At 44.0% G+C, this 23,959-nt stretch overlaps 3 protein-coding genes across 3 annotated transcripts; all 3 read left to right on the forward strand.

The window, feature by feature from the left end:
- Nucleotides 1-607: 607 nt before the first annotated feature.
- Nucleotides 608-7,460, forward strand: LOC120296134. The gene is made up of 3 exons (XM_039317801.1): nucleotides 608-727; nucleotides 6,645-7,178; nucleotides 7,404-7,460. Exons 1-3 carry the CDS (start codon nucleotides 608-610, stop codon nucleotides 7,458-7,460), a joined length of 711 nt encoding a protein of 236 aa, XP_039173735.1.
- Nucleotides 7,461-16,187: 8,727 nt separating this feature from the next.
- Nucleotides 16,188-20,964, forward strand: LOC104415930 (cellulose synthase-like protein D4). The gene is given in 8 exon segments (XM_010027357.3): nucleotides 16,188-16,549; nucleotides 16,552-16,600; nucleotides 16,603-16,849; nucleotides 17,138-17,527; nucleotides 17,626-18,430; nucleotides 18,534-18,938; nucleotides 19,030-19,367; nucleotides 19,529-20,964. Coding segments are annotated over 8 exon segments (3,357 nt in total). The 5' UTR covers nucleotides 16,188-16,390; the 3' UTR covers nucleotides 20,493-20,964.
- A 1,414-nt stretch (nucleotides 20,965-22,378) lies between these two features.
- On the forward strand, nucleotides 22,379-23,741 carry LOC120295537. Its single transcript, XM_039316757.1, has 2 exons — nucleotides 22,379-22,622; nucleotides 23,395-23,741. Exons 1-2 carry the CDS (start codon nucleotides 22,444-22,446, stop codon nucleotides 23,528-23,530), a joined length of 315 nt encoding a protein of 104 aa, XP_039172691.1. The 5' UTR covers nucleotides 22,379-22,443; the 3' UTR covers nucleotides 23,531-23,741.
- Nucleotides 23,742-23,959: the final 218 nt, after the last annotated feature.

Raw genomic sequence — 23,959 nt, forward strand, 5'->3', positions numbered from 1 at the left:
CTTCTTAGGACTTGAATTGCATTTTCCATTCAATAAATTGTAATTGATTGATGAATTTCAATGAAATTACAAGTTTTTTTTTAGGGCATGATGAGGTACACCAAACCAGCCTGGTGATGATATCCAGCCGATAAAACAAAATCAAAATCTAATGAGAACTCTGAGGCCTGGGCTTCATCATGCTTCCTCATGTCAAAATGTTTTGAAACATGTTTTTGCAAAAAGAGTTTTAAAAAAAATCATCACAAAAATAAAATATGATTGACCTTGTTTGTCTTTCGATCCTTCTATTTCATGTTTCAGGGACGATCATATAACATGCAAAAGTGTGGAAATGGTCCAATCCAATGCAACAAGTGCTGATAATGATGATCCTGGAGAGTCGATCGAGGATTCCATTGAAGATTCCATTGAGGTGCAGCAAAGCTGAGAACAACATGAAAAAGCCAAGACTCTCACATCCGAGCAGACCGTCACTATTAATTTAAGTGACACTGAAGAAGCCAAGGAGGTGAAAATAGGGGCGAATCTCCCTAAAGACGAGGCTAAGCGCCTAGTTTAGTTACTGAAGGAATATAAGGACATCTTCGCATTGACCTATGCCGACATGCCTGGGTTAGACCCGTTAATCGTGGAGCATTGTTTGCCTACTAACCCGGAGATGCCTCCTAAGAAGCAAAGGCTGCGAAGAACTAAGCCTGAGCTCTCGAAGAAGATAGAGGAAGAGGTAATGAAGCTTCTAAAAGTCGGATTCATTGAAGTCTCGCAATACCCTGAATGGGTAGCAAACATCGTGCCGGTGATGAAGAAGGATGGTCGAGTTCGAGTTTGTGTCGATTATCGGGACTTGAATAAGGCTAGCCCAAAAGATGACTTCCTGCTACCTCACATAGATGTCCTTGTTGACAGTACTGCCGGATTTGAGCTATTCTCATTTGTGGATGGTTTTTCTGGATACAATCAAATAAGGATGAAAGAGGTAGATAAGGAGAAAACCGCATTTATCACCCCATGAGGAACCTTTCATTACAAGGTTGTCGTGACCCGATCTCGCCGCCCCTCGAAATGTCCAAGGAGGGGAAAGGTCGGGTTTAGGGGTACTTGATCTCAAGATCGCGAGCTCTCCCAAGCTCATACTCCGCGTGACAGCAGATTTATTTCTATGATCTAGGTATTTAACAACCTAAAAAAATATACAGGAGTCGCCACTAGCCTCATTTATCACTTCATTCAAGCCAAAACAGAAAGTCTATCACGAACACACGAAATTGCAAATTAATAGAAATCAAACTCAATCAACCTCAAGTTCGTGATCATTGATCATCAAATTAAGGTTCTTATCAATGTGTACACATACATCATTTTGTGCTATTCCTCACATAACAGAACATGTAATTCATATTCACTTTCGGTGGACAAAATCAGAACATGCTGAGCATTTCATCGAGTAGAAAGTATGCATCTCGGCCATGAGTCCAAAATGCAACAGCCAAATAGGAAAGCACAACCAAACTATCACAACAACAATATTAGGAGCTCGGATTACCTAATGAACTTCGATAGTAGGTAAGTTTCTCATAAACAGAAATCAGAATCCTCAGTCACTTTTCAACCCAATGAACATCCGGATATGGAAGATGAATTTATGTTCAACGTACCTTGAATGAAAACTGAAGCTAACTCTATGTTATTGCTCTTTCAACACCAGCGAATCTACTCCGGTTACGCCCTTGGAGCCGAGTTGAGACCTCCAAACTCGGTGCGGTTCCGAACCCCTACACCTCGAGCTCCGGAAGGACGCGATCCACGACGAGAACGTCAGATTCAGCCAAGAGCAAGATCACCAGAGAGAGCGAGCAAGAAGGAGAAATCAGAATCCACGACCCAAACGGAATCGAAGAGAGAACAAAAACCGAAACCCTAACGGATCGAGAGGGATAGAAAGAGAGCTCACCGATCCGGTGAGCCCGATCCAGAGAGAAGATTGGTTAAGCGCGGACGTCGTCGCCGATGTCACCAATCCTTGCCTCAAACCGAGAAATCTTCAAGAGAATGCCTCCGATCCGGCGAAGAGAGAAACGCTGGTGTCATCCCCCTTCTTTGTAACCACCACCGTTTTCGCTCGATTGAACCAGCGAAGAATCAACTTGGAGATGTCCACCCTTCAACGACAATGAAGCTGCTCTTCGATCTCACTTCAGAATTGTCGAACGAGAAGAATATCAAGTTCGACTATAATACGAGAGCTGTCCAACGCCGATCTTCAGATTCGACTTGCTGTTTTGAAGAGAAAATCTCGACCGATGATGGAACAACGACTTTCGGTGTTCGCTCGGCTTCAAACCTCGATTACGAACAATTTCCTTTGATCAAATCATGAGGAACCGCTTCTTCGTATCTACTTTCTCATTCAATTGGAGAGAGAATGAGTGGAGTCACTCCACTTCGTCAAAGCTCATGCGCATGAAGCAAGATAAAACCCATGAGAGAGAATGAGCGGAACCTTCCGCAAAAACTTGCGAAACCCCCACCTTGCGAAAATCCACCACAAAAGTCTTCGAAAGAGAAGATTCAAGAATCAACGTGGCTTCCGCAGACGAAGGATTGCTTCGTTCTCCCCTTTGCTCGACCGAGTGCGGAGAGAAAAATCGGAGAGAGAGATGTCGAGAGAGAATTTTTTTCCAGAGAAACCCCATTGGAAAATGAAAACCCCCTTTTATATTCTTTTTTTTCTTCTTTCTTTGTTTTCTTTTTATTTTCTCTCTTTTTTCTTTTTGTTTTCTTTTTATTTCTATTTTTATTTCTTTTCATTTCATTTCATTTTTCTTTTTGTTTTCTTTTGTTTTCTTTTGTTTTCTTTTTGTTTTCTTTTCTTTGTTTTCTTTTTGGCTCTTTTTTTTTTTTTTATATATTTTTGCAAACAATGGACGTTAAAAAAAAAAAAAAAAGATAAAATTTCGGGTGTCATTTGCCCCTCTTGAGTGGAAGTTTGAAGAGGTTCCACTTAAAGATAAAATTGATACCCGAAATCTTTAGCCGACTCAACTTTGAAAATAGAAAAGATAAAATCAAAGATAGTTGGTTAGGACATACCCGATACTTACCTTTGCTCATGAGGGTATCTAAACTCTCGTTGAGGTTTATTCACTCTATCTCTGTTCTCTCTCTCGTGGAATGGAATGAAAACAATGAAATCACTAAATGAAAAAGGAATGATTTAAGGATAAAGTAAAATTTGGAAGACAAGGTTTAAAGATAACCTGGAACCTAAGAGATAAGGTTTAAGGATGACCTGGAACCTAGTGGTTTAAGGATGGACCCATGAACCTAGTGGTTTAGACTGGGAGAAAGGTCTTACCGTGTAAAAACGGGCTTCGACCGGGAGAAAAGTCTCACCGTGTAAAAACGGGTTTCGACTGGGAGAAAGGTCTCACCGTGTAAAAACGGGTTTCGACTAGGAAAAAGGTCTCACCGTATACGAACGGTTTCGACCGGGTGTGATAGTCTCATCATATACAAATGGGTTTCGACGGCGAGAGGAAGGTCTCACCGTATACGAACGGGTTTCGATCGGGTATGATAGTCTCACCGTATACAAACGGGTTTCGGCGAGAGGAATGTCTCATCATATACAAATGGGTTTCGACCGGGTATGATAGTCTCACCATATACAAACGGGTTTTCGGCGAGAGGAAGGTCTCACCATATACAAATGGGTTTCGACCGGGTATGATAGTCTCACCGTATACAAACGGGTTTCGACTGAGAGGAAGGTCTCACCGTATACGAACGGGTTTTGACCGGGTATGATAGTCTCACCGTATACAAACGGGTTTCGACTGAGAAGAAGGTCTCACCATATACAAATGGGTTTCAACCGGGTATGATAGTCTCATCGTATACAAACGGGTTTCGACTGAGAGGAAGGTCTCACCATATACAAATGGGTTTTGACCGGGTATGATAGTCTCACCGTATACAAACGGGTTTCAACTGAAAGGAATGTCTTTTCGACCGGTTATTAGTTTCAAAATTGCTGGAGAACCAATCTTGCAAAATAACATTGATTGTCAAATCCTTTCAAAGAAGATTTTAACAAAATGGGATCTGATTAACCATTTAAGGGTTAAATCAAATATGCCAGGTGGAAATATCCTAATCAGAATAGGTCTTTCACACTAGCTCTCAAAAGGGGCTTTTGTTCCCAACCATTAATATGGGAAAACTATTTAAATCTCACTGGATAAATCTCACTCAACCTATGTCTAAGGTTTTTGGAAACGTTCACAGTGAATACAATCCATTGATCAAAAGGTCTTTTAAATAGACCGTAATGATGGCTTGGTCATGGGCTTACACAAAAGGTATGCACTTTGAGGCCAAGAAATGAATATTCAATCAATATCTTCATCAGGTTTACAAGTCAAGAACCTTGAAGATAAGATAAGATAGATTGCTTCCACTCCTTCTAGCGGTAGCTCCTATGTGATATTCTCATTTCAACTCGAACCATCCCAATCGGAAGAGACTTCGGATAAGGGTTGTAGTGTTGGTTTGAGTGAGGCTTAGAAAGGCTTGAAAACTTTCAGATATCAAAGGGTTAAAAAGTGAGTGATTATCTTGGCATCATTACCATCACACGACTTCTCAAAAATTCGACTCTTGAAATTTAACCTATCTCGAGAGTCCTTTGGGTAATTTGTCTTGAGACATGAGAGCTTTGCTCTTTGTTTTAATGATATTGCTTGCAATACATGTTTTCTCTTGCAAAATATTTCTTTTGTTTTTCAATGAATGCTCTTTTGCATGATTATGGATTTCACTCTTTTTTTACATTCTTGCTTTTCTTTGCATTTTTTTCATGGGCATTGACCTTGCTTTTACCAGCACACTGCTTTTTCATGCCCCTAGTTTTCATTCTCTTTTGAGCATCTAGGACTCTCGAGTGGCATTTACAAACATTACCAATATTCTCAATTTTGTTGGTAAATCATGTGCCTTGCCCCAGTGTGGGGAGATAATCATCACCTGGGGTTATGAAAGAATTGCATAAGACTCAAATTGGCTAAGCAATGGATAATTGTGTTTATGGTAGTGAACGGAATGCTCTTCGTCACTTCGGGATGCTTCGAGTTTCGATAAGAAATCACCTGAAGCCAGCACAAGAAGATTAATGCAAGTGAAAGCAATAAAATCTTTCTTAATCTTTTGCTCCATGATTTTCAACCAAGACCTCCTATTTTGCCCCAATATGGGGTTGTTCTTGATAGGGTTATTTTGAAATGCTCCCTATTTGGCTCGAAGTGGCTTGCAAGGGATATCAATAGTGTTTGGGGATTGAGAAATGAAATGCATTTATCATCTCAAATCATGTATTCATTGTGAATGAATCCTATGCCCTAAGACATGGTTCTTTTCACTCAATTCTCTCAAGGAGTGTATAAGGACGTGTTTGGTAAAGGGGTTGCCTCTCATCATTTTAGGCACTACCACCTGACATATTTAACAATCATTTTCAGGTTTTCCAAAGCACATTTTGGTTAAATTCAACTCCCTGGGGAAATGAAAATATAATGAAATTTTGTCTGAAATGACATGTTTCCTTGACCCTACTGGGGAGACTTTTTTTTGGAAGTAAGATTGGACAACATTTGTGGACGGAACAGCTTTGCTTGGCACATGGGTTCATCTCTAGAATTCTAACCTGCTTCTAGAGTTCTAACCGACTCTAAAGTTTAAACTAACTCTTTTGGCATTCTAAGGAACATGGTCACTTCTAAATTCTAAAGAAGATGAGCAATTTTTTGAAAGTTTTGCACTCTTGAAACGAACCTCTTGTGGACAAGTAAAATCTTCATCAGAGGTCCTGCAAAATGAACAAACATGCAGATGCAATATGTATGCATGAAAATGCATGATGTAAACATCCTAAAGTGGCTCGGATTCAATCCAAAAATGGCTCAAAGGCCTTTCACTTTATTTATGGATAATACTTCTTAACAGCATCAGCATTTACAGGTCTTGGCAATTCTTGATCATCCATTTGTACAAGAATTAATGCCCCCACCCAGTAGCACTTTCTTTACAATATATGGACCTTCATAGTTTGGGGTAAACTTCCCACGAGGATCTGGGATGATAGGTAAGACTTTTCTCAAAACAATATCGTTGATCTCGAAATGCCTTGGTCTAACCTTGCGGTTAAATGACCTAGCTACTCTCTTCTGATAGCTTTGTCCATGGCATAACGCTTTCACCCTCTTTTCATCAATCATATTAAGTTGTTCAAATCTTTGTTGAACCCATTCAGCTTCAGAGAGTTTGATTCTTTACCTCACCATTCATAGAGAGTCATTGGGTGCGATGTTGGCTTAGGAAAGTCTCGTTGATAAAAAAGAACGAGCCATTTATTACCTGAGTAAAAAATTTACTAAGTCAGAGCTGAAATATTCTAATGTGGAAAAAACTTGTGCTGCACTAGTATGGGTGTTGCATAGATTGAGACAGTACACATTGCATTATCAGACATTCCTCATAACTGAGAATGATCCTATCAAGTACCTACTTGATCGACCAGCCTTGGTGGGTAAGTTGGCTAAGTGGCAATTTTGATCTCAAAATTTGACGTGCAATATATGCCATAGAAGTCGGTTAAGGGTCGAGTGATTGCTGATTTATTGGCTGAGAATCCAGAAGTCTCAAATAATGATGATCGTTCCCTGGATGACCGTATCTTGAGTGTAAATGAAGATTCATGGACAATGTTTTTTGATGGAGCTGTCAACTTGTCCGGTTCTGGCATTGGGGCAATTCTGATATCCCCAGACGAACAACATCACCCAGTAGCTGAGAAATTGATATTCCCATGCACTAATAATATAGCTGAGTATGAAGCTTGCATCCTCGGGTTTCAAGCTGCAATCGAGATGGGTGTAGCCAAATTAAAAGTGTTCGGGGATTCCGCGTTGATCATACTGCAGACCGTAGGTGAATGGAAGACTAAGGATGCTAAATTGCTCTTATATCACAAGTACCTAGAAGATTTGATCAATGAATTCGATGAAGTTTCATTCGAATACTTATCGAGGTTTCACAATCAATTTGCAGATGCACTCGCAACTTTATCATCTATGTTGCAAGTCACTAACGGATTAGAAGTTGAGCCATTGAAAATAGAGGTTCTGCCAAGACCGGTTTATTGTATGGTAGTGACAGAAGAGTCTGACGGAAAACTATGGTATTACGATATCATGAACTACATCCAAAAATAGGAATTCCCCGAGGGAAGCACTCCAGCCGATAGGAAGTACATTATGAAGATGGCCTCAAAGTTCTTTATCAATGGTGAAAATTTGTACAAGAGATCTTATGATTTAGTCTTGTTGCGGTGTGTGTGGGTGCAGCTGAAGCCACTCAAATTATGCGGGAGGTTCACGAAGGAGTATGTGGCCCCCATATGAATGGACACATGATGGCTAAGAAGATAATGAGATTAGGCTATTATTGGCTCACGTAAGAAGATGACTGTATTCAGCATGTTCGGAGTTGCCATCGTTGCCAAATTCATGGTGACAAGATAAATGTTCCTCCAATAGAGCTGCACCAATTTTCTGAGCCATGGCCTTTCTCAATGTGGGGGATTGATGTGATCGCCCGATAAATCCTAAGGCTTCAAATGGACATCGTTTTATTTTGGTGGCGATAGATTATTTTTTTCCAAATGGATAGAAGCTATGTCATTTGCAAGTGTCACTGCTCACAATATTGCGAAATTCATCAAACGTGACATAATCGCTCGCTATGGTGTCCCTGAAACGATTATCACTGACAACGGGACAAATTTGAACAACAAGCTTGTTGATGAGTTGTTCAGCGAGTTCAAGATCAAGCATTTGAATTCGTCCCCTTATCGCCCTCAAATGAATGGGGATGTTGAAGCGGCCAATAAGAATATTAAGAAGATCTTGGCTAAGACAGCCGAGAATTATCGAGATTGGCATGACAGATTACCCTTCGCACTTATGGCGTATTGGACATCGATTCGTACTTCTACTGGGGCAACTCCTTTTGCTTTGGTATACGGCATGGAGGCAGTCTTGCCTGTGGAAGTGGAGATTCCTTCCCTGAGAGTATTATCCCAAGTGGAATTATCTTAGGCAGAATGGTCGCAACAAAGACTTGAACAGTTAAACTTGATCGATGAGAAAAAGATTGAAGGCTCTCTGCCATGGCCAAACATATCAACAGAGAATAGCCAAATCTTTCAACCGAAAGGTGCGGCCGAGACATTTCGAGGTAAATGATCTTGTTTTAAGGAAGCAGTTGCCAATTTTTCTAGATCCTAAGGGGAAGTTTGCTCCAAACTACAGTGGCCCATATATGGTAAAGAAGGTACTTCATGGCGGTGCTTTGATCTTGGCTGAAATGGATGGTCGTGTGTTTTCCACTCCAGTTAATTCAAATGCTGTCAAGAAATATTACCCATGATAAAATTTGACATGTCATGTTTTGAATTGCAAACATTTTATGATAAATAAATTGCCTCATTGAATTGCAAATTCAAACTTGTTGCAAATATTGCATGTTTTCCTTGATAAATTATGTGAGATAAATTGAATGTGTCAAATGGGATACTTTGGAATGACGAAAGGCAAGCCTTATTCCATACATTGTTTCATACACTAATCCCTAGTGAGTTGTGTGGGAAAATTCCATGCCTACAAGGAAAAGGGTGATCTCGCAAAGGATACGTCAACCAAGGTGATGAGAGGCAGTTTTTTCTACCACCCGAAACACTACAGGTATATCCATTGTTCAGCCCTTTGAGCCCACACACATGAAAAGCTTTTTAAATTATCCCTGTCAAGAATCGTCCCATACTGGGACAAGATTTGAAATGAATGACAGGAATTTTCTTACTCACACTTACATCAATTTTCGAGTATTGCTTTCGCAATGTAACTTGTATGATAATTTAAAGCGCCTTAAGACGACGAAGAGCAATTCTTTCTCTATCCTAAACACTTATATCCTTTGCATAGCCCACTTGAGCCTGCAATTTCATTTCACGTTAAACCCAGTTAGTGATCATCCCCCACATTGGGGCAAGGCAAAAGAAAGATGAAGACCCTTGTATGTTCGAGTGTCATCCAAAGTGTAATTCCTTAACTCATGTACTGTGTGCAAAAATTGAAATAGAACTAATGGGCATGAAAAAAGCGGTGTGCCTGGTAAAAGTAAGGCCAATGCCCATGAAAAGAAGTGAAAAAAGATGAATGAGAATGAGGGGTATGAAAAAGCAGTGTACCTAGTAAAAGCAAGGCCAATGCCCAAAAAGAGAAAAATCAAACACTTGTTGTAGTGAGTTGTATCCCCAACAAGGCGGTACTAAAAAAAACTCAAATGTTGTGATGTTGCAATCAGTGGAGTTATGATGTGAAGAAAATCTTCGACGATGGGGAGGAAAATTATTAGAAATGTCAAAATGATCACCAACTTTGACCCCCTAAACACTTTTTGAGCCAAATGATCATTTCATTTCTCAACCCATGAACCCAACCTACGTTACGTCCCTTACAAAGTCTCTTCAGATTATGGCACTTAAATTAACGTAAAAGTTCATATGTTTGGAAGCATCGCTTGAAGAAGTGCGAGTAAGATAATTTCTGCTTCATTTCTCATGTTTCTTGGCTTGTAAATCCCAAGATGATTGTGAAATATAATTCATTTTTTAATAGCCTCGACTCAAAGAGTCTCCTTTGCTAAGCCATTGACCAAGCCAGCATTGCAGTCCCTATTAAAGATCTCTCGGATTGGTAAAATTCGTACCACTTGCGAGATTGCTCGAACCCTTGTTTGGCATGATGATGGAAAGATTGAGTGATTGACAAAAATCCTGTATCAAAAGTCGGGATAAAACAGCTCATTTTAATGAGGATGACTAAAAGTCCTTTTAGACCAAGAGGTCCCCCATTTGGCACATCCATGACACTCATGTGTTCAGATTGGACATTTTTGTGAAATCTTTCCCAATGGAAATTAGGTGATGCAGACTTGATATAAATCATGGTGCATGAACCTCCCTTAAATTAATGCATGTTTGTGATCACAAATGCATATTGTTTTTCCTATGACCATGTTTTGCAGAAGACATTTCCTCTAGGAACAAAGATGTTACCAGGTAAGTATATCTCTATCTATACCTTAAATACTTGTCATTGTACAGGTATTTTCCCTTTTGAGTACACTGACACTCGATGGAGTTGTCCCCAAAGATTTTTCCCTAGATTGCAATGCTGGGCGACCGAAGAATGGTTCGGGTCCTAGCCAAGCAATTACCTCAGTTCAAGCGACCGTAGAATGGTACGGGTCCTCGACAACACCTATTCCTTGTTTAGGCAACCGTAGAATGGTACGGGTCCTAGACAAAACATATTTCCCTATTCATGCGACCGTAGAATGGTACGGGTCTTGGAAGGTAAATCCCCGTTTAGGCAACCGTAGAATGGTACGGGTCCTAGACACAACCAAACACTGTCATACTGGGCAACCGTAGAATGGTACGGGTCCTGGGAAAGCAGTCTCTTTGTAAAGTTATGTTACTATTTTAGGCAACCGTAGAATGGTACGAGTCCTGGACATGTAACACCGACTGCCTAGAACTACTCTATCCTTCTTGAAGATAGGTTATTCCAAGTGCTTGGAATCTAATGAGAGTTCCAGATCTCTAAAGACTTTGAGCCTTTCAATTATCTGAAGAGATTTCCAGATGTTTGTCAGGTCTCATAGGAATCATTTCACACCTAATAATACTTTTTTAAATCTCCAGATAAGTATGTCGGTACGTGTTTTCTTTGCATTTGCATTTCATTAAGCATGGACACATAGAAATATATGTTCTTGACCAAGTCATCATTTATATTTTAAAAAAAAAAGTCATTGACATTTGCATATTGCATATCCATTTTGCATGGTTAAAATTCAGGTATCATTTATCTTTGAAGGAAACCTCTACGAGCTTCCCTTCAAAGAGGAGCAGCTGTTGACACCTATTTAAATTTAATTTTTAGAAATATAAGATAATCTTTGATTAGAGGGAATTTTTTAAAAAAAAGAATTGAATTCAAAAACTCAACCATGGGATTTTGGAGCCACTTTGTTGTTGAGAGGTTGAGCGAAAATCTCCACCTACGAAACGAATTCGAGTTTTCACTTTATAAATAAGGGGCTTCTCTTCATCTTTCGTGGGGAAGAAAAAAAAGGAGAAAAAGTGAAAAGAGAGGAAAGGAAGAGAGGTTTCGAAAAGGAAAAGTCAGCTAAAGCTTTTTTTGGGCTTTTACTTTAAGTACAACAAAGCAACGGGGACGGCAGAGAAGAAACAAAGCGAGAGAGAGACAAAGACGGGAGACGTGAGAGTGACGGGAGAGAGGAGAAAAAAAAAAAGAAAAAAAAAAAAAGGGGAGGGGGGCTACGGTCCGTCTTCTCCGGCGGCCGGTGCTCGCTGTTGCCCACCGCACCTGCGCCACCTGCACCGCCGCGACTGCACCACCGCGCCCTAGCTAGCGCTACGCCCGCCGTCTGCCTCGCTCACAGCTCCATTGGCATCCGTCCGCGCTTCCCTGTCCTCGCCGTGCTCCGCCAGCCTTGCGCCCGAGCACCAGCAACGCCTCGGCTTCGTTTCTGCCCGACCCACGAGCGTCAACGCCGTAGCAGCCCACCACCGCACCATGCGACACTCGCGACCGACCCGCGACGACCCGACGTTTGCTCTTGCTGCCGATCCGCTGCTTCCCTCTACCGAGACCGGGACCCGAGCAGATTTGCCCAACGTCCGCATTGTGCCGGCTCCGAGTTTCCCTAACGACCACTGCTCTGTTCGTGATCCACCCAGCCCCTTGCCGACGCTTGCTAAAGCCGCGCCGCTCCCGCCCGCAGCAAACTTTCACCCGACGCCCCGCACCGGCGACTTGCAACTGCCCAAGCACCGCACGCCTTCACCGTCGTTTTGTTGGTCTTCCCCGAAGCTTGCCGTGACTCCTCTGCATCCGCTGCCGCGCGTCTCGCCCCGCTGCTCGCACGCCCGAGTGACCTCCTGGCTGCTGAGTTCTTTGCCGCTCATTTCTTCGCCGCCGCAGCCCGAACAGCCACCGCTTTGCCTTCTTTTTTCTTGTAGGTGTGATTACGGCCGAATCTCGCCGGACCTCCGACAGACAGCCCCTGCTCCGGCCACCAGGACCTTCCTCGCCGACGCCGTGCTTCCACACCGCCTCTGCCTGCGATATGCTTCCTCGTTGACGTTGGCTTAGGGTCTGCATGACAAACTTCCCCAGCCCAAGAATTTCTATTCTTCTCTTCCCCAGAACCAAAAAAGAATAGAAACCCGCATGATAACGGCAAGTTAATTTTTTTGTTCCTTGAACAAAATGTTAGCCGGAATGGTTTTGGAATAGAAATGAGAAGTAAAAAAAGTTGCTTCTTATTCCCCGGAACAAGTTTAAGAAATAAGTTAATTTTTTTTTCTTTTATTCTTCTCTTGTTGATCGCCATTGACCGCGTTGACCGCCTCGCCGCCACCCGCCGCCGCCCGACCGCCCGCCGCCGGAGGCCGATCGACCGCCGCCGCGATCGGGCCCGCCGCCCGCCGCCGGAGGCCGACCGACGCCACCGCCGGCCGAGCCGTTGCCCCACCCCGCGCCGGTCGCCGGAGGCCGACCGTTGCCCCGCCGCCGCCGGCCGCCTCCGCCGGTCGCCACCGGACGCCGCCGGGTCGCCGCCGGAGCCGCTGCCCGCTGACGATCGCCGCCCCCGCCGCCGCCGGTCGCCGCCGACGCCACGCCTGCCGCGCCGCCGCCGCCGGTCGTCGCCGCTGACGCTCGCCGGTTGCCGCTCGACGCCGAGACGCCGCCGCCCGGACGCCGCCGCCGACGCTGCGCCGCCGTTGCCGCCTGACGCCGCCGCCGCTGTCGCGCCGCTGTCGCCGGTCGCCGCCGGGTCGCTGCTGACGCTGCCGTCGCCGCTGTCGCCGCGGACGCCGCGGTCGCCGCCTGACGCCGCCGCCGGTCGCCGCTGACGCCGCTGACGCCCCGCTGACGCGCCGCCGGTCGTCGCTGACGCCGCCGGACGCGCCGCCGTCGTCGCCGGCTGCCGCGGGACGCCGCCGCCGCCGCACGCCCCGCTGCCGACCGTCGCCAGCCGACCGCCGCCGAGCTGCCGCCACGGCCCGCCATCGCCCGTCGCCGCCGGGCTGGACGCCGGCCGCCGGAGGCGGCAGCGCGGGAGGTGGCGGCGGCATCGGCGGCGGCAGCTGCACCGGCGGCCGGGCCGGGGGGGTGCAGGCGGCGGCGGCGGCCCCGCGCGGCCCGGCGGTCACGGCAAAAATAAAAAAAAAACAAATAAATATAACAAAGAAACTCGTTTTTTACCAAACGCATTTCTATTCTTTTTCTATTTCTAGATGTGTAGTTATCAAACGGTTTTTTTTACATAGAAATTGTTCCCATAATAGAAATAGAAAAGAACTATTTCGAAAAGAAATTGTTCCCGACCCAAGAAATGTTCTCATGCGCACCCTTATCCTCCTTAGGTAGTTTTTTTTTTTTTATATTTACTTTTACCTTTTTGTAGTTTAGTTTATTTTACTGTCTTTATTTTTATGTTATTTTTCTGTTTATTTTATTTGATAGCATTCTTTTAGTTTAATTATTTGAATTGTAGTATTGTATGTCAATAATTTGTAGACCTTGTAGACATTAGGGGTTTTATCTCAAATTAAGGTAATCATTAATTTGACCCGTAAGACGCCGGGTCATTTTTTAATTACTTTAATTTTAGGAATTTTGATAATATTTCAATCATTAAATTATTATAGAGTTAAAATAATTGTTAATTTAATTCGTGAGACAAATGATTATTTTTTCGATTATTTTAATTCTTATCTTCATTCTTTTAAAATAATTACTTGTTTGGAAAGACTAAAAATAAAAATAAAAAATGAGAAAATACATAAAAATCTAAATATTGTATTAGAGCTTTTAGGTTTAGTAAATTAGGACTATATTTTTAGGGCCAGTAAATTAGAATTGCATTTATAGGATTATAATTTTTAGATTACACTTTTAGATGGGTGATTTTTGTTAGGACTAATTTCAAATAATGTTGGCATGTCTTGATTTCTTTATATAGTTTTTAAGATAAGATATAGTTTAAGTTAAATTGATTCCTAAAATAAATTAGAATATCATTCACTTTAGTTAGTCTAATTAGTTTTAATTCCGAATTTCAATAAAAAGAATCCAAAAATATTAGGTACATATTAATTAATTTGCATAATAGGTTTAATTAGAATTTGTTTATTAGTAAATATTGTCATATCTAGAACTTAGGTACTTAGGTCCATACATATTTCATATTAAAGCAACATACCTAGATATTTTAGATTAAGTCAATTTTCATTTAGTAAAACAAGAAGAGGAACAAAAAATGTTATGCATGCCATATGAGTTATAGTTTAATTATTTTTTTAATAAAAAAGAAAATGCTAAAACATGATCATTGCACTATTAAGTTACTTTCTTTTCAATAAAAAACATTATGTCATTAAAAAAAATTTTAAAAAAAAGATCATTTCCTTGGTTAGTTTTTTTTTTTCTTTTTTTTCTTTTGGTTAGTTAATAGGTTAATTCATAATCAATCTCATATCATCATTTTTTTAGCATAGGTTGCATATATGCATTAAAAAATGAATCATCATAAAAAAAATCATAAAATAGCATACATGTAGAAATATCATGTCATTCATCCCATATCACGTAGCACATGCATATTTAGGATTATATAAATTAGATTGTATATATATAGTGATAAGTTTAAGTTATACCATATGAATTGCATCTCGCATGTCATTAAAATAAATCCATGCATATTAAATTTAGATTAAAATTGCATATAATTAACATTTAAAAAAAAGAGAAAAAGAAAAATTAGGTGTCTTGTCATTTTAGAAATCATGTTTAGGGCATGCATTTTTATTAGCATTTTTATTGAATGTTATTTTATTGATTATGTACCCGCATGACCACCATTTGCATGTTAGTAGCTTAGGTTAATATTAATCAACATTGCCCGCAAAATATTTTTAAAATTAAAATAAAATGTACCGAAAGGGCGTTAGACTAATTTAGCGTAACCATGTCCCCGGACCTTTTGAATCTTTGGTTCGCAATAGTAAAATATTCTCCCATACTTTACTTGAGTTTCTAACCAGCCCTAATTGATTAGTGGCAGCTCCAAATTGAGTATAATTACATGTTTGAATAGATTAATTTCTTAACATCAAGTCGCGATTGGTAAGACTTGGGAGGGTCCGTGCCAAGTCTTCGAACTTAGTAATCCATTAGCCTTCTTTAGTTAATTCACCTTCAAAAAATTCGGGAAGGTCGCGACAATCGGAACCCAATTTCGCTTCTACAAAAGCCTGACTACATATATCTATGTTCTTTATCATGCCCATTTTCAGCAACAATTAGTGAAGAGTCCATTTCTGTCGGACATCTCTGAGCCTAACACTAAATTTCCTACTCCATCTGTGCTTGGGTGCTTAAGGCTTAAACTTATACTCCAGAGGTGATCGTCGGACGGACCGGTCGGGCCTAGGAACATTTGTCCAAGCCTGCCCGCCGAAAAACTTATGCACCAAACGTTCGGGCCGGGTCGAGTTTTCTTGTCAGAAGGTCACGAGAGCCCATGTGTTTTTAGTAACCAGATTGTAACTGTTCAATAAACAATGGACATAATGAATAGAACATAAAACAAACTCTGTCCAACAAAAGAAAATCGACACGAACAACCGAAATGGCTCAAAAAGAAATGTATAGATTCTCGTCGTGAGAAGCACATCGCCTTCCTGCAGAGGTAATCCCCCGCAGCACTCTCCTACAAAACCGTTGGAACAGACACCCCATAAACAGACATCCTCTGACTCAGTCTCCGGGCCATATTGCATCGAATCCCACCACCCACCACCCTCCATCGCCATTCTTCTTTGTCAATTTTCTATCTTCTTTCTGTCTCTGTTTTGTTTACGTGCGACCCATTTTCACGTTCAATCATCATTGTTCCAGTCCTTCCTCCGCATTTAAGTTCCCAAAAGGAAAATGGCCATGGAATCCGCTCTTCATTTGCAAGTTCCTCATACACGGAGTATCCTTGATCTTCCCCGTGTCCCCGATTCATGAAACTCGGCCATGATGATGAGTCCTCTGTGTGTTGCTCAATGATCTGAAGGTGAGTTTCTGATGCAGATTTATGTGGTAGAGAACCGTAGAATACAATCCTAGGGAAGGATCAGGAGAGTAGAAAAGAATTTGGTGGTTTCGCTTGAGGGCGTTGAGAAATGGCGTCTCTTTCGAGCCAACCGTCCAAGAAGGCAATGAGGACCCCCGGTTCGGGCAATTCCCAGGGCGGCAGCCGGAGTTCGACCGGGCAGACCGTGAAGTTTGCTAGGCGGACCTCGAGCGGGAGGTACGTCAGCTTGTCCAGGGAGGACCTCGACATGTCCGGGAGCTGTCAGGGGACTACATGAACTACACCGTGCACATCCCGCCGACCCGGATAACCAGCCGATGGACTCGTCTGTGGCCGTGAAGGCTGAGGAGCAGTACGTCTCGAACTCCCTGTTCACAGGGGGCTTCAACAGCGTGACCCGCGCGCACCTGATGGACAAGGTGATTGAATCTGAGGTGAGCCATCCCCAGATGGCCGGGGCCAAGGGCTCCGCTTGCTCCATGCCGGCTTGTGATGGCAAGATCATGAAGGATGAGCGTGGCGTCGACGTCACACCATGCGAATGCAGGTGTGCTGTCATCCCTTTCGACCTAGAATCTCTCAATCATATGTTTGCTTGAGGCTTTAGTGTCAATAATTATACAAAATATAGGATGTTATGAACTAGAGCAAATTGTGGCAAGATTGATCTTTGGAATTCCAACTTGTATTTAAGGAAGATCAATTTGATAATTTGAAATGGAAGGCTCATTGGAAGGTCCGATTCTATGAAATGAGTCAGTTTCTGGATTATATCATGGAATATGTGTGGTTTCTTCTTTTGCTTGGGCTGAAAAACTCGAGCTTTGATGTTCAGGTTCAAAATCTGTAGAGACTGCTATATGGATGCTCAGAAGGACACCGGTTTGTGTCCCGGGTGCAAGGAGCAATACAAATCAGCAGATTATGACGACGACGTGCAGGATTTCTCAAGCGGGGCGCTGCAGTTGCCGCCTCCGGACAAGAGGGACGCGAACAACATGACCATGATGAAGAGGAACCAAACTGGCGAGTTTGACCACAACCGGTGGCTGTTCGAAACTAAAGGCACTTACGGCTACGGCAGTGCGTTCTGGCCTGAGGACGACATGTACGGGGACGACGGGGAGGAGCGGATGCACTCAGGTGTGCTGGACTCAATGGACAAGCCGTGGAAGCCCCTCAGCCGGAGATTGCCCGTACCTAATGGCATCATCAGCCCCTACAGGTTAGAGATCTAATCATCGCGATTGTCACAGTCGCCGTTTGCACATGTTGTTCAATGATCACAGTTCATTATCAGATAACTGTGACCTATATGACCAGGTTGCTGATCTTGCTCCGATTCGTGGTGCTCGGCTTCTTCCTGCACTGGCGAGTAACGCACCCAAACGAGGATGCGGTCTGGTTGTGGCTCATGTCAATCGTGTGCGAGATCTGGTTTGCGTTTTCCTGGATCCTCGATCAGATTCCTAAGCTTTGCCCAATCAACCGCTCCACGGACCTTCAGGCCCTCCATGACAAGTTTGACCTGCCTTCGCCGTCCAATCCCACAGGCCGCTCTGATCTTCCCGGCGTCGACTTTTTTGTCTCTACAGCGGACCCCGAAAAAGAGCCTCCGCTTGTTACTGCCAACACGGTCCTCTCTATCCTAGCCGCTGACTACCCAGTGGAAAAGATAGCCTGCTATATTTCCGACGACGGAGGTGCCCTTCTTACATTCGAGGCAATGGCTGAGGCTGCAAGCTTTGCCGACTTGTGGATCCCTTTCTGCCGGAAGCACAACATCGAGCCTCGGAATCCCGAGAGCTACTTCAGTATAAAGTCCGACCCCACCAAGAACAAGAGCCGAACGGATTTCGTCAAAGACAGGAGGAAGATGAAGAGGGAGTACGACGAATTTAAGGTGAGGATCAATGCACTTCCCGAATCTATCAGGAGGAGATCAGACGCGTTCCACGCGAGGGAGGAGATGAGGATGCTGAAGCACATGAGAGAGAGCGGGGGCGATCCGCTGGAGCCGATCAAGGTCCAGAAAGCGACATGGATGGCCGATGGAACTCACTGGCCCGGCACATGGACCAACCCAGCACCAGAACATTCCAAAGGCGATCATGCAGGAATTCTTCAGGTATATTGTCGATCACATCTTCTTTTTCGTGTTCAGCGATCGGATGCCATACCGTAATTTACGTTCTCCCATTATTGAGCCAACAAACTTGTGTTCTTTGCAGGTGATGTTGAAGCCACCCAGCCCCGATCCACTGATCGGGAATGCAGAGGATAAGCTCATCGACTTCACAGATGTAGACACCCGACTCCCCATGTTCGTTTACGTATCGCGAGAGAAACGTCCAGGCTACGATCACAACAAGAAAGCGGGGGCCATGAATGCCCTGGTACGAGCATCGGCGGTATTATCCAATGGCCCGTTTATTCTCAATCTCGATTGCGATCACTACATCTACAATTGCAAAGCTATTCGCGAAGGAATGTGCTTCATGATGGATAAAGGCGGCGAAGACATCTGCTACATTCAGTTCCCTCAGAGATTCGAAGGCATCGATCCTTCTGATAGATATGCGAATCGTAACACCGTGTTTTTCGACAGCAACATGCGTGCCCTGGATGGCGTGCAGGTATATCATCACACCCCTTAATATTTCGTTCCAGGAAATAAGATGATTTCTGCAGCTCATTTAGTTCGTCACAATGTTTGTGTCATATCAGGGGCCATTCTATGTCGGCACGGGCTGTATGTTCCGGCGGTTCGCTTTATATGGGTTTGATCCTCCACATGCAAAGAAAGTGCAAACTAGGACCGACTCCGAGACCCAAGCCCTAAACGCCACCGACTTCGACCCCGACCTGGATGTAAATTTACTGCCCAAGCGGTTTGGAAATTCTACGATACTGGCAGAGTCTATCCCAGTTTCTGAGTTCCAAGCACGCCCACTAGCCGATCATCCTTCGGTGGCGTTCGGAAGGCCTCCTGGAGCTCTCCGCATCCCACGTGATCCGCTCGATGCTGCCACCGTCGCTGAAGCCGTGTCGGTCATATCTTGCTGGTATGTACTCAGCTTATACTCGTGTACCCAATTGTTCTCAAAATGAGTTCAAACCCTTAGCAAAAAGTTTTAGCTGAAAATTTCAGCTCAAATTCAATGTAATGTTACTGCTCGCGTAGTATTAGGACTTGTAACTGAAATGGTTTTGCTATGAACAACAGGTATGAAGACAAAACGGAATGGGGTGATCGGGTCGGCTGGATTTACGGGTCAGTCACTGAGGACGTCGTGACGGGATATCGCATGCACAATCGCGGATGGCGCTCAATCTACTGCGTCACTAAGCGTGATGCGTTCCGTGGATCGGCTCCAATCAACCTAACCGATCGACTCCATCAGGTGCTCAGGTGGGCCACGGGCTCGGTGGAGATTTTCTTCTCGCAGAACAATGCTCTTTTAGCCTCACGAAAGCTCAAGTTCCTGCAACGCCTATCGTATATCAACGTCGGCGTCTATCCGTTCACGTCTATATTCTTAATCGTCTACTGCTTCCTCCCCGCTCTATCCCTTTTCTCAGGGAGCTTCATCGTGCAGACTTTAAACGTGACATTCCTGATCTACTTGCTCATCATTACGCTGTGCCTGATGGGCCTTGCCATCCTAGAGGTGAAATGGTCCGGCGTTGCGCTCGAAGAGTGGTGGAGGAATGAACAGTTCTGGCTTATCTCCGGCACAAGTGCCCACTTGTACGCCGTGGTCCAAGGCCTGCTGAAAGTCGTAGCAGGGATTGAGATCTCCTTCACTCTGACATCCAAATCTGCAGCAGATGAGGACGAAGACATCTACGCGGATCTTTATCTGGTGAAGTGGTCTTCTCTGATGATCCCGCCAATCGTCATCGCGATGGTCAACATCATAGCCATCGCCTTCGCGTTCTCCAGGACGATATACAGCACAGTCCCTCAATGGAGCAAGTTCATCGGAGGAGCTTTCTTCAGCTTCTGGGTGTTGGCTCACTTGTATCCTTTCGCCAAGGGCCTGATGGGCAGGAGAGGTAAGACGCCGACGATCGTGTTCGTCTGGTCCGGCCTCATAGCGATCACCATATCGTTGCTGTGGATCGCCATCGACCCGCCGCAGGGAGGTACGGCCGAGGCTGGCGCGTCCACTTTCCAATTCCCTTGAGCCAAGGAAGTAGATGATCAATCCTTCATTCTAAAAAACACGGAAGCCACGGTACAACAATCTATCTTGATCAGCTAGAGAAATCTTAGGGGCCAAAGATAATCTGTTTTAGCAGAAATAGCGAAATTTTGTTTTTGTGCTATGGATTGTGAAGGCAATTCGTCTTCACGTTTTCTTGTTCCTCTCTCATCAGTCTCCCAAACGTATAGAGCATACTAAAAGGCGGTTCGACCCCAGAATGTGTCAAGAATTGAAAGAGCTGGAAAGAACAGTTATGATCTTCAAGGGAAGGGGAAGTCAAGCTAAGTATACCAGCAGAACTGTCCTGCCTCTCTTTCTCTGTCTTTCCTCCACCTTGGTTGGGGTTACTGATTTATGTGCAAGAGAAGTTTTAAGCAATTCTTTGAAGAAATAGTTTTGTTAGCCGTGGCACTGCATGAAGCTCTGCACATTTGTATTCTTTGCAAGTGTCTCTGCATCACATTATTCATTTGGTTCAGTAAAGCAATTTGATGAACTCAGGGAACTGAATAAGCCGGCCGGAAATTTGCCGGCCGGATTATTACTCTCATCAGAATTCCTATTGATCCACTGGAAACAATCACGATGGAGTGAAAACAGTACAAAGATTCCGATACAAAAGGCGAGCGGCGATCTTCCTGTTACTCGTGTCGTCCGGACGCAGTGCCGTATTGCGGGTTCTGGCAAACGGTGTTGCTGAGGATATAGACGACACCGGTCGCTATACTCATTGCTTGGAAGCAATTATACACGACATCGATCCAGGACGTAGCATAAAACTGCGAAGTCCCTTCTTTGTTGCTCACGGTACGAAAGAAAAGAAAGTTACTCTGTAGTCACAAGTCCCTCATGGTAGAAAGAATGAAGGAAAGAAACACAAAAATAACACAATGGCTAATTTCGACATGATAGGCAAGAGCTAAATTACTTCTCGATTCGACGCGACGCCTCTTTTTTCAAGAGACTATTCGGAGTAGGACTTTTCTAGATTACCCTAAAAATGAGTTGCCGTGTGTTCGAATTTAGCCCCCGATCATGAACGATAAAAATGCGGCCGCCCGACAAGCCCGCGAGGGCCAGATGTTCATTTCCAAAACTCTCGAGCAAGGGCGATTCCATCCCGAACTTTCCATTTATGGCACGACTAGTAGGGGTGAGCGGCTCCATCATAGGTTCCATCCAAGTTCCATCTTGAACCTACAATCTATGCATCGAAATAAGTTCCATAATCTTAAGAACTTGGATATCTAGAAACCCGATCTTCTCGAGTTCCGCTTATACACTTAATTGAATGATTACAGTTAACCATCACCTCTAATAACTATCATTTGTCACAATCCACTAATCTCAACGAAGATTATGAAATATCAACAAATTAAAAGTTTTATTTATGGATATAATCGAAATGAAAGCTCAGATTAGTGATTTTCAAATTACACACTCATCATTAGATATTATGAAATGTTGCAAAATCGCATGAAAACATAAAACAAGAAAAATAGAAAAAATTGTTATAAGTTCGAGGTTTCGAGATTCCCCATTCCATCCCAAACCGAGATTTTATCCATTTGAACAGATTCTCCAAATTTTTAGAACCTAACGCCTACTCTGAATAACTTGGAATTGGATCGATGGGAATCGATCAATTCTCAAGTTCCCCATTCTATTTCGGAATCATGCTCAAGCCCCAAAATAGAGGGAACGTAAACCCTAAATTGAATCTCGATAGAGAATCATACGACGACTTCAATCGGGAACTTAAGGACGAATCTACCCCCAGCCAGCATGATGATCCACGGAACACCCAGGGCATTTTTGGCATTTCATCCTACTAAATTCGACAGCCCAAAACCCTAAACCCCCCTGGTCGCTCGCAGATTCCCCCGACCGTTTGGGAGCTCGATCGAATTCATCGAGCGACTCCAGCGACATGGAGAGCATACAGAAGGCCGTGCGCGACCTCGTCAAGGACGTCAAGCTGAGCACCTCGCGTCCGCCGGCGCCGCCGTCCGGGAGCACGCATTTCGGCGGCGAAGGGAGGGCTCCCGGAGTCGGGGTCGCCCTGTCGGCTGCGGAGCATCCTCCCATCCTGTTCACCAGGAACCCTCGGTAAAATTCATGCCCCTTTTTCCGCCTCGCGGTCGGTCTGTCGGTTTCGATGCATTTCGGAGTGGGGAAGCTTGGTTTGGGGCGACGGAGTAGGGCTAGTGGGGGTTCGATGTTTGGCGCAAAGGGCTCGGCTTGGTGTCGGTTCGTCTGCGGGAGCATCGAGATTTTGGGGTTCTGGGTGATTGAATTTGAGGGTGTGAGGAGTTGCAATGCGGGGGAAGAGAGGATCGGTTGGTGGGGGAGAGATTATTGTTTGAGGGTGCGATTTCGTGATTCAGCTCGACTTGCTTGCTCAATCGTGGCCAATGTAGGCTTTGGTTCTGGCTAGTCCGGTCTAGCAATTGCGAGATAGTTGGGGAACTGTGCTTTTCAGTCAAAGTTTGCTTTTTTTAATGACTTGTTTGCATAATGCCCGATTCAGTCATTGTTTTTGCTAATTCAGTCTTTTCGAAAGAAGCAATTTTTAACTTTTTGGGGTATTGCACGTCGTTGTGATTCTTTGGCTTTTGAAGTTCTGGGGTATTAACAAGCGTTTGCTTATATCCCGTGGCTTTAGTGGCTTTACCCTTTGTTCAAATATGACTTTGTCTTTCCTGATGTCAACTGCACCTGCTAAATGTCGAGCTATGTTGATACTCTTTCTAGGAGTAGTTGTCAAACATCTATGAACCGATTCTTTGGTAATTCATCCAAGTCTAGTCTTTTTGCCAGATGGGATGATGGGAATAAGTTTGTGATCGCATATTTTTTCTCGTTGTATGTCTTACTGCAGAGGGGTGGTATCTTTGTGGACTTGTTCGAAGCTGTGCGCGATTTCCCTTGTTGCTGGCGTTTTTTTGGGCTACACTTTGAAGCGCCGGGTCCGAGGCTGGGTTTCAAAGCTCCTCAAGAGATTGAAAGATGATTGATGCTGGGCAATTCTTGGTCAAATGTGCTCTGTCATACGTGAATCTGGTGCCGACTTGGAGCTTTGTTACGGGGCGAAATCTGTTGTGACATATGACATATGCAAGCTCCTTTATTGCCTTGAATTACCTCATGGATTACCCAAATATACTATCGGCCTCCTTGTGCAATACCTTATCTCTCATCTGTGAGATTAATTATCTCCTTTGTCCATGCTCTGATTTTTCGATGATTCAAAGTAGAAGTGGTCAGGGGGCGGGTATTGGCAAGTAGAGGATCAGGCCTCTCTTGTCGTCTGAGTTCACCATTACTCACTCGTCTGGTCTCTGTGTCCTCTCCGATGTGATGCTTTCTTTCCTTACGCAGATTTTTGCAATTTGTCTCTTATCTAGGAGGCATTGTTAGTGTTAAAATGGACAGATTGTATGAAG

The sequence above is a fragment of the Eucalyptus grandis genome, chromosome 7 (genome assembly GCF_016545825.1).
Source record: "Eucalyptus grandis isolate ANBG69807.140 chromosome 7, ASM1654582v1, whole genome shotgun sequence".
Lineage (NCBI taxonomy): Eukaryota > Viridiplantae > Streptophyta > Magnoliopsida > Myrtales > Myrtaceae > Eucalyptus > Eucalyptus grandis.

Excerpts from the sequence above, each read along its gene's own strand:
- LOC120295537 (XM_039316757.1), top strand. The coding sequence starts at position 22,444 with ATGGAGAGCATACAGAAGGCCGTGCGCGACCTCGTCAAGGACGTCAAG. Across the intron at positions 22,623-23,394 it reads CTGTTCACCAGGAACCCTCG|AGGGGTGGTATCTTTGTGGA; the intron begins GTAAAATTCATG and ends GTCTTACTGCAG.
- LOC120296134 (XM_039317801.1), top strand. The coding sequence starts at position 608 with ATGCCTGGGTTAGACCCGTTAATCGTGGAGCATTGTTTGCCTACTAAC. Across the intron at positions 728-6,644 it reads CGAAGAAGATAGAGGAAGAG|AAGTCGGTTAAGGGTCGAGT; the intron begins GTAATGAAGCTT and ends TATATGCCATAG. Across the intron at positions 7,179-7,403 it reads TTGAGCCATTGAAAATAGAG|CTGAAGCCACTCAAATTATG; the intron begins GTTCTGCCAAGA and ends GTGTGGGTGCAG.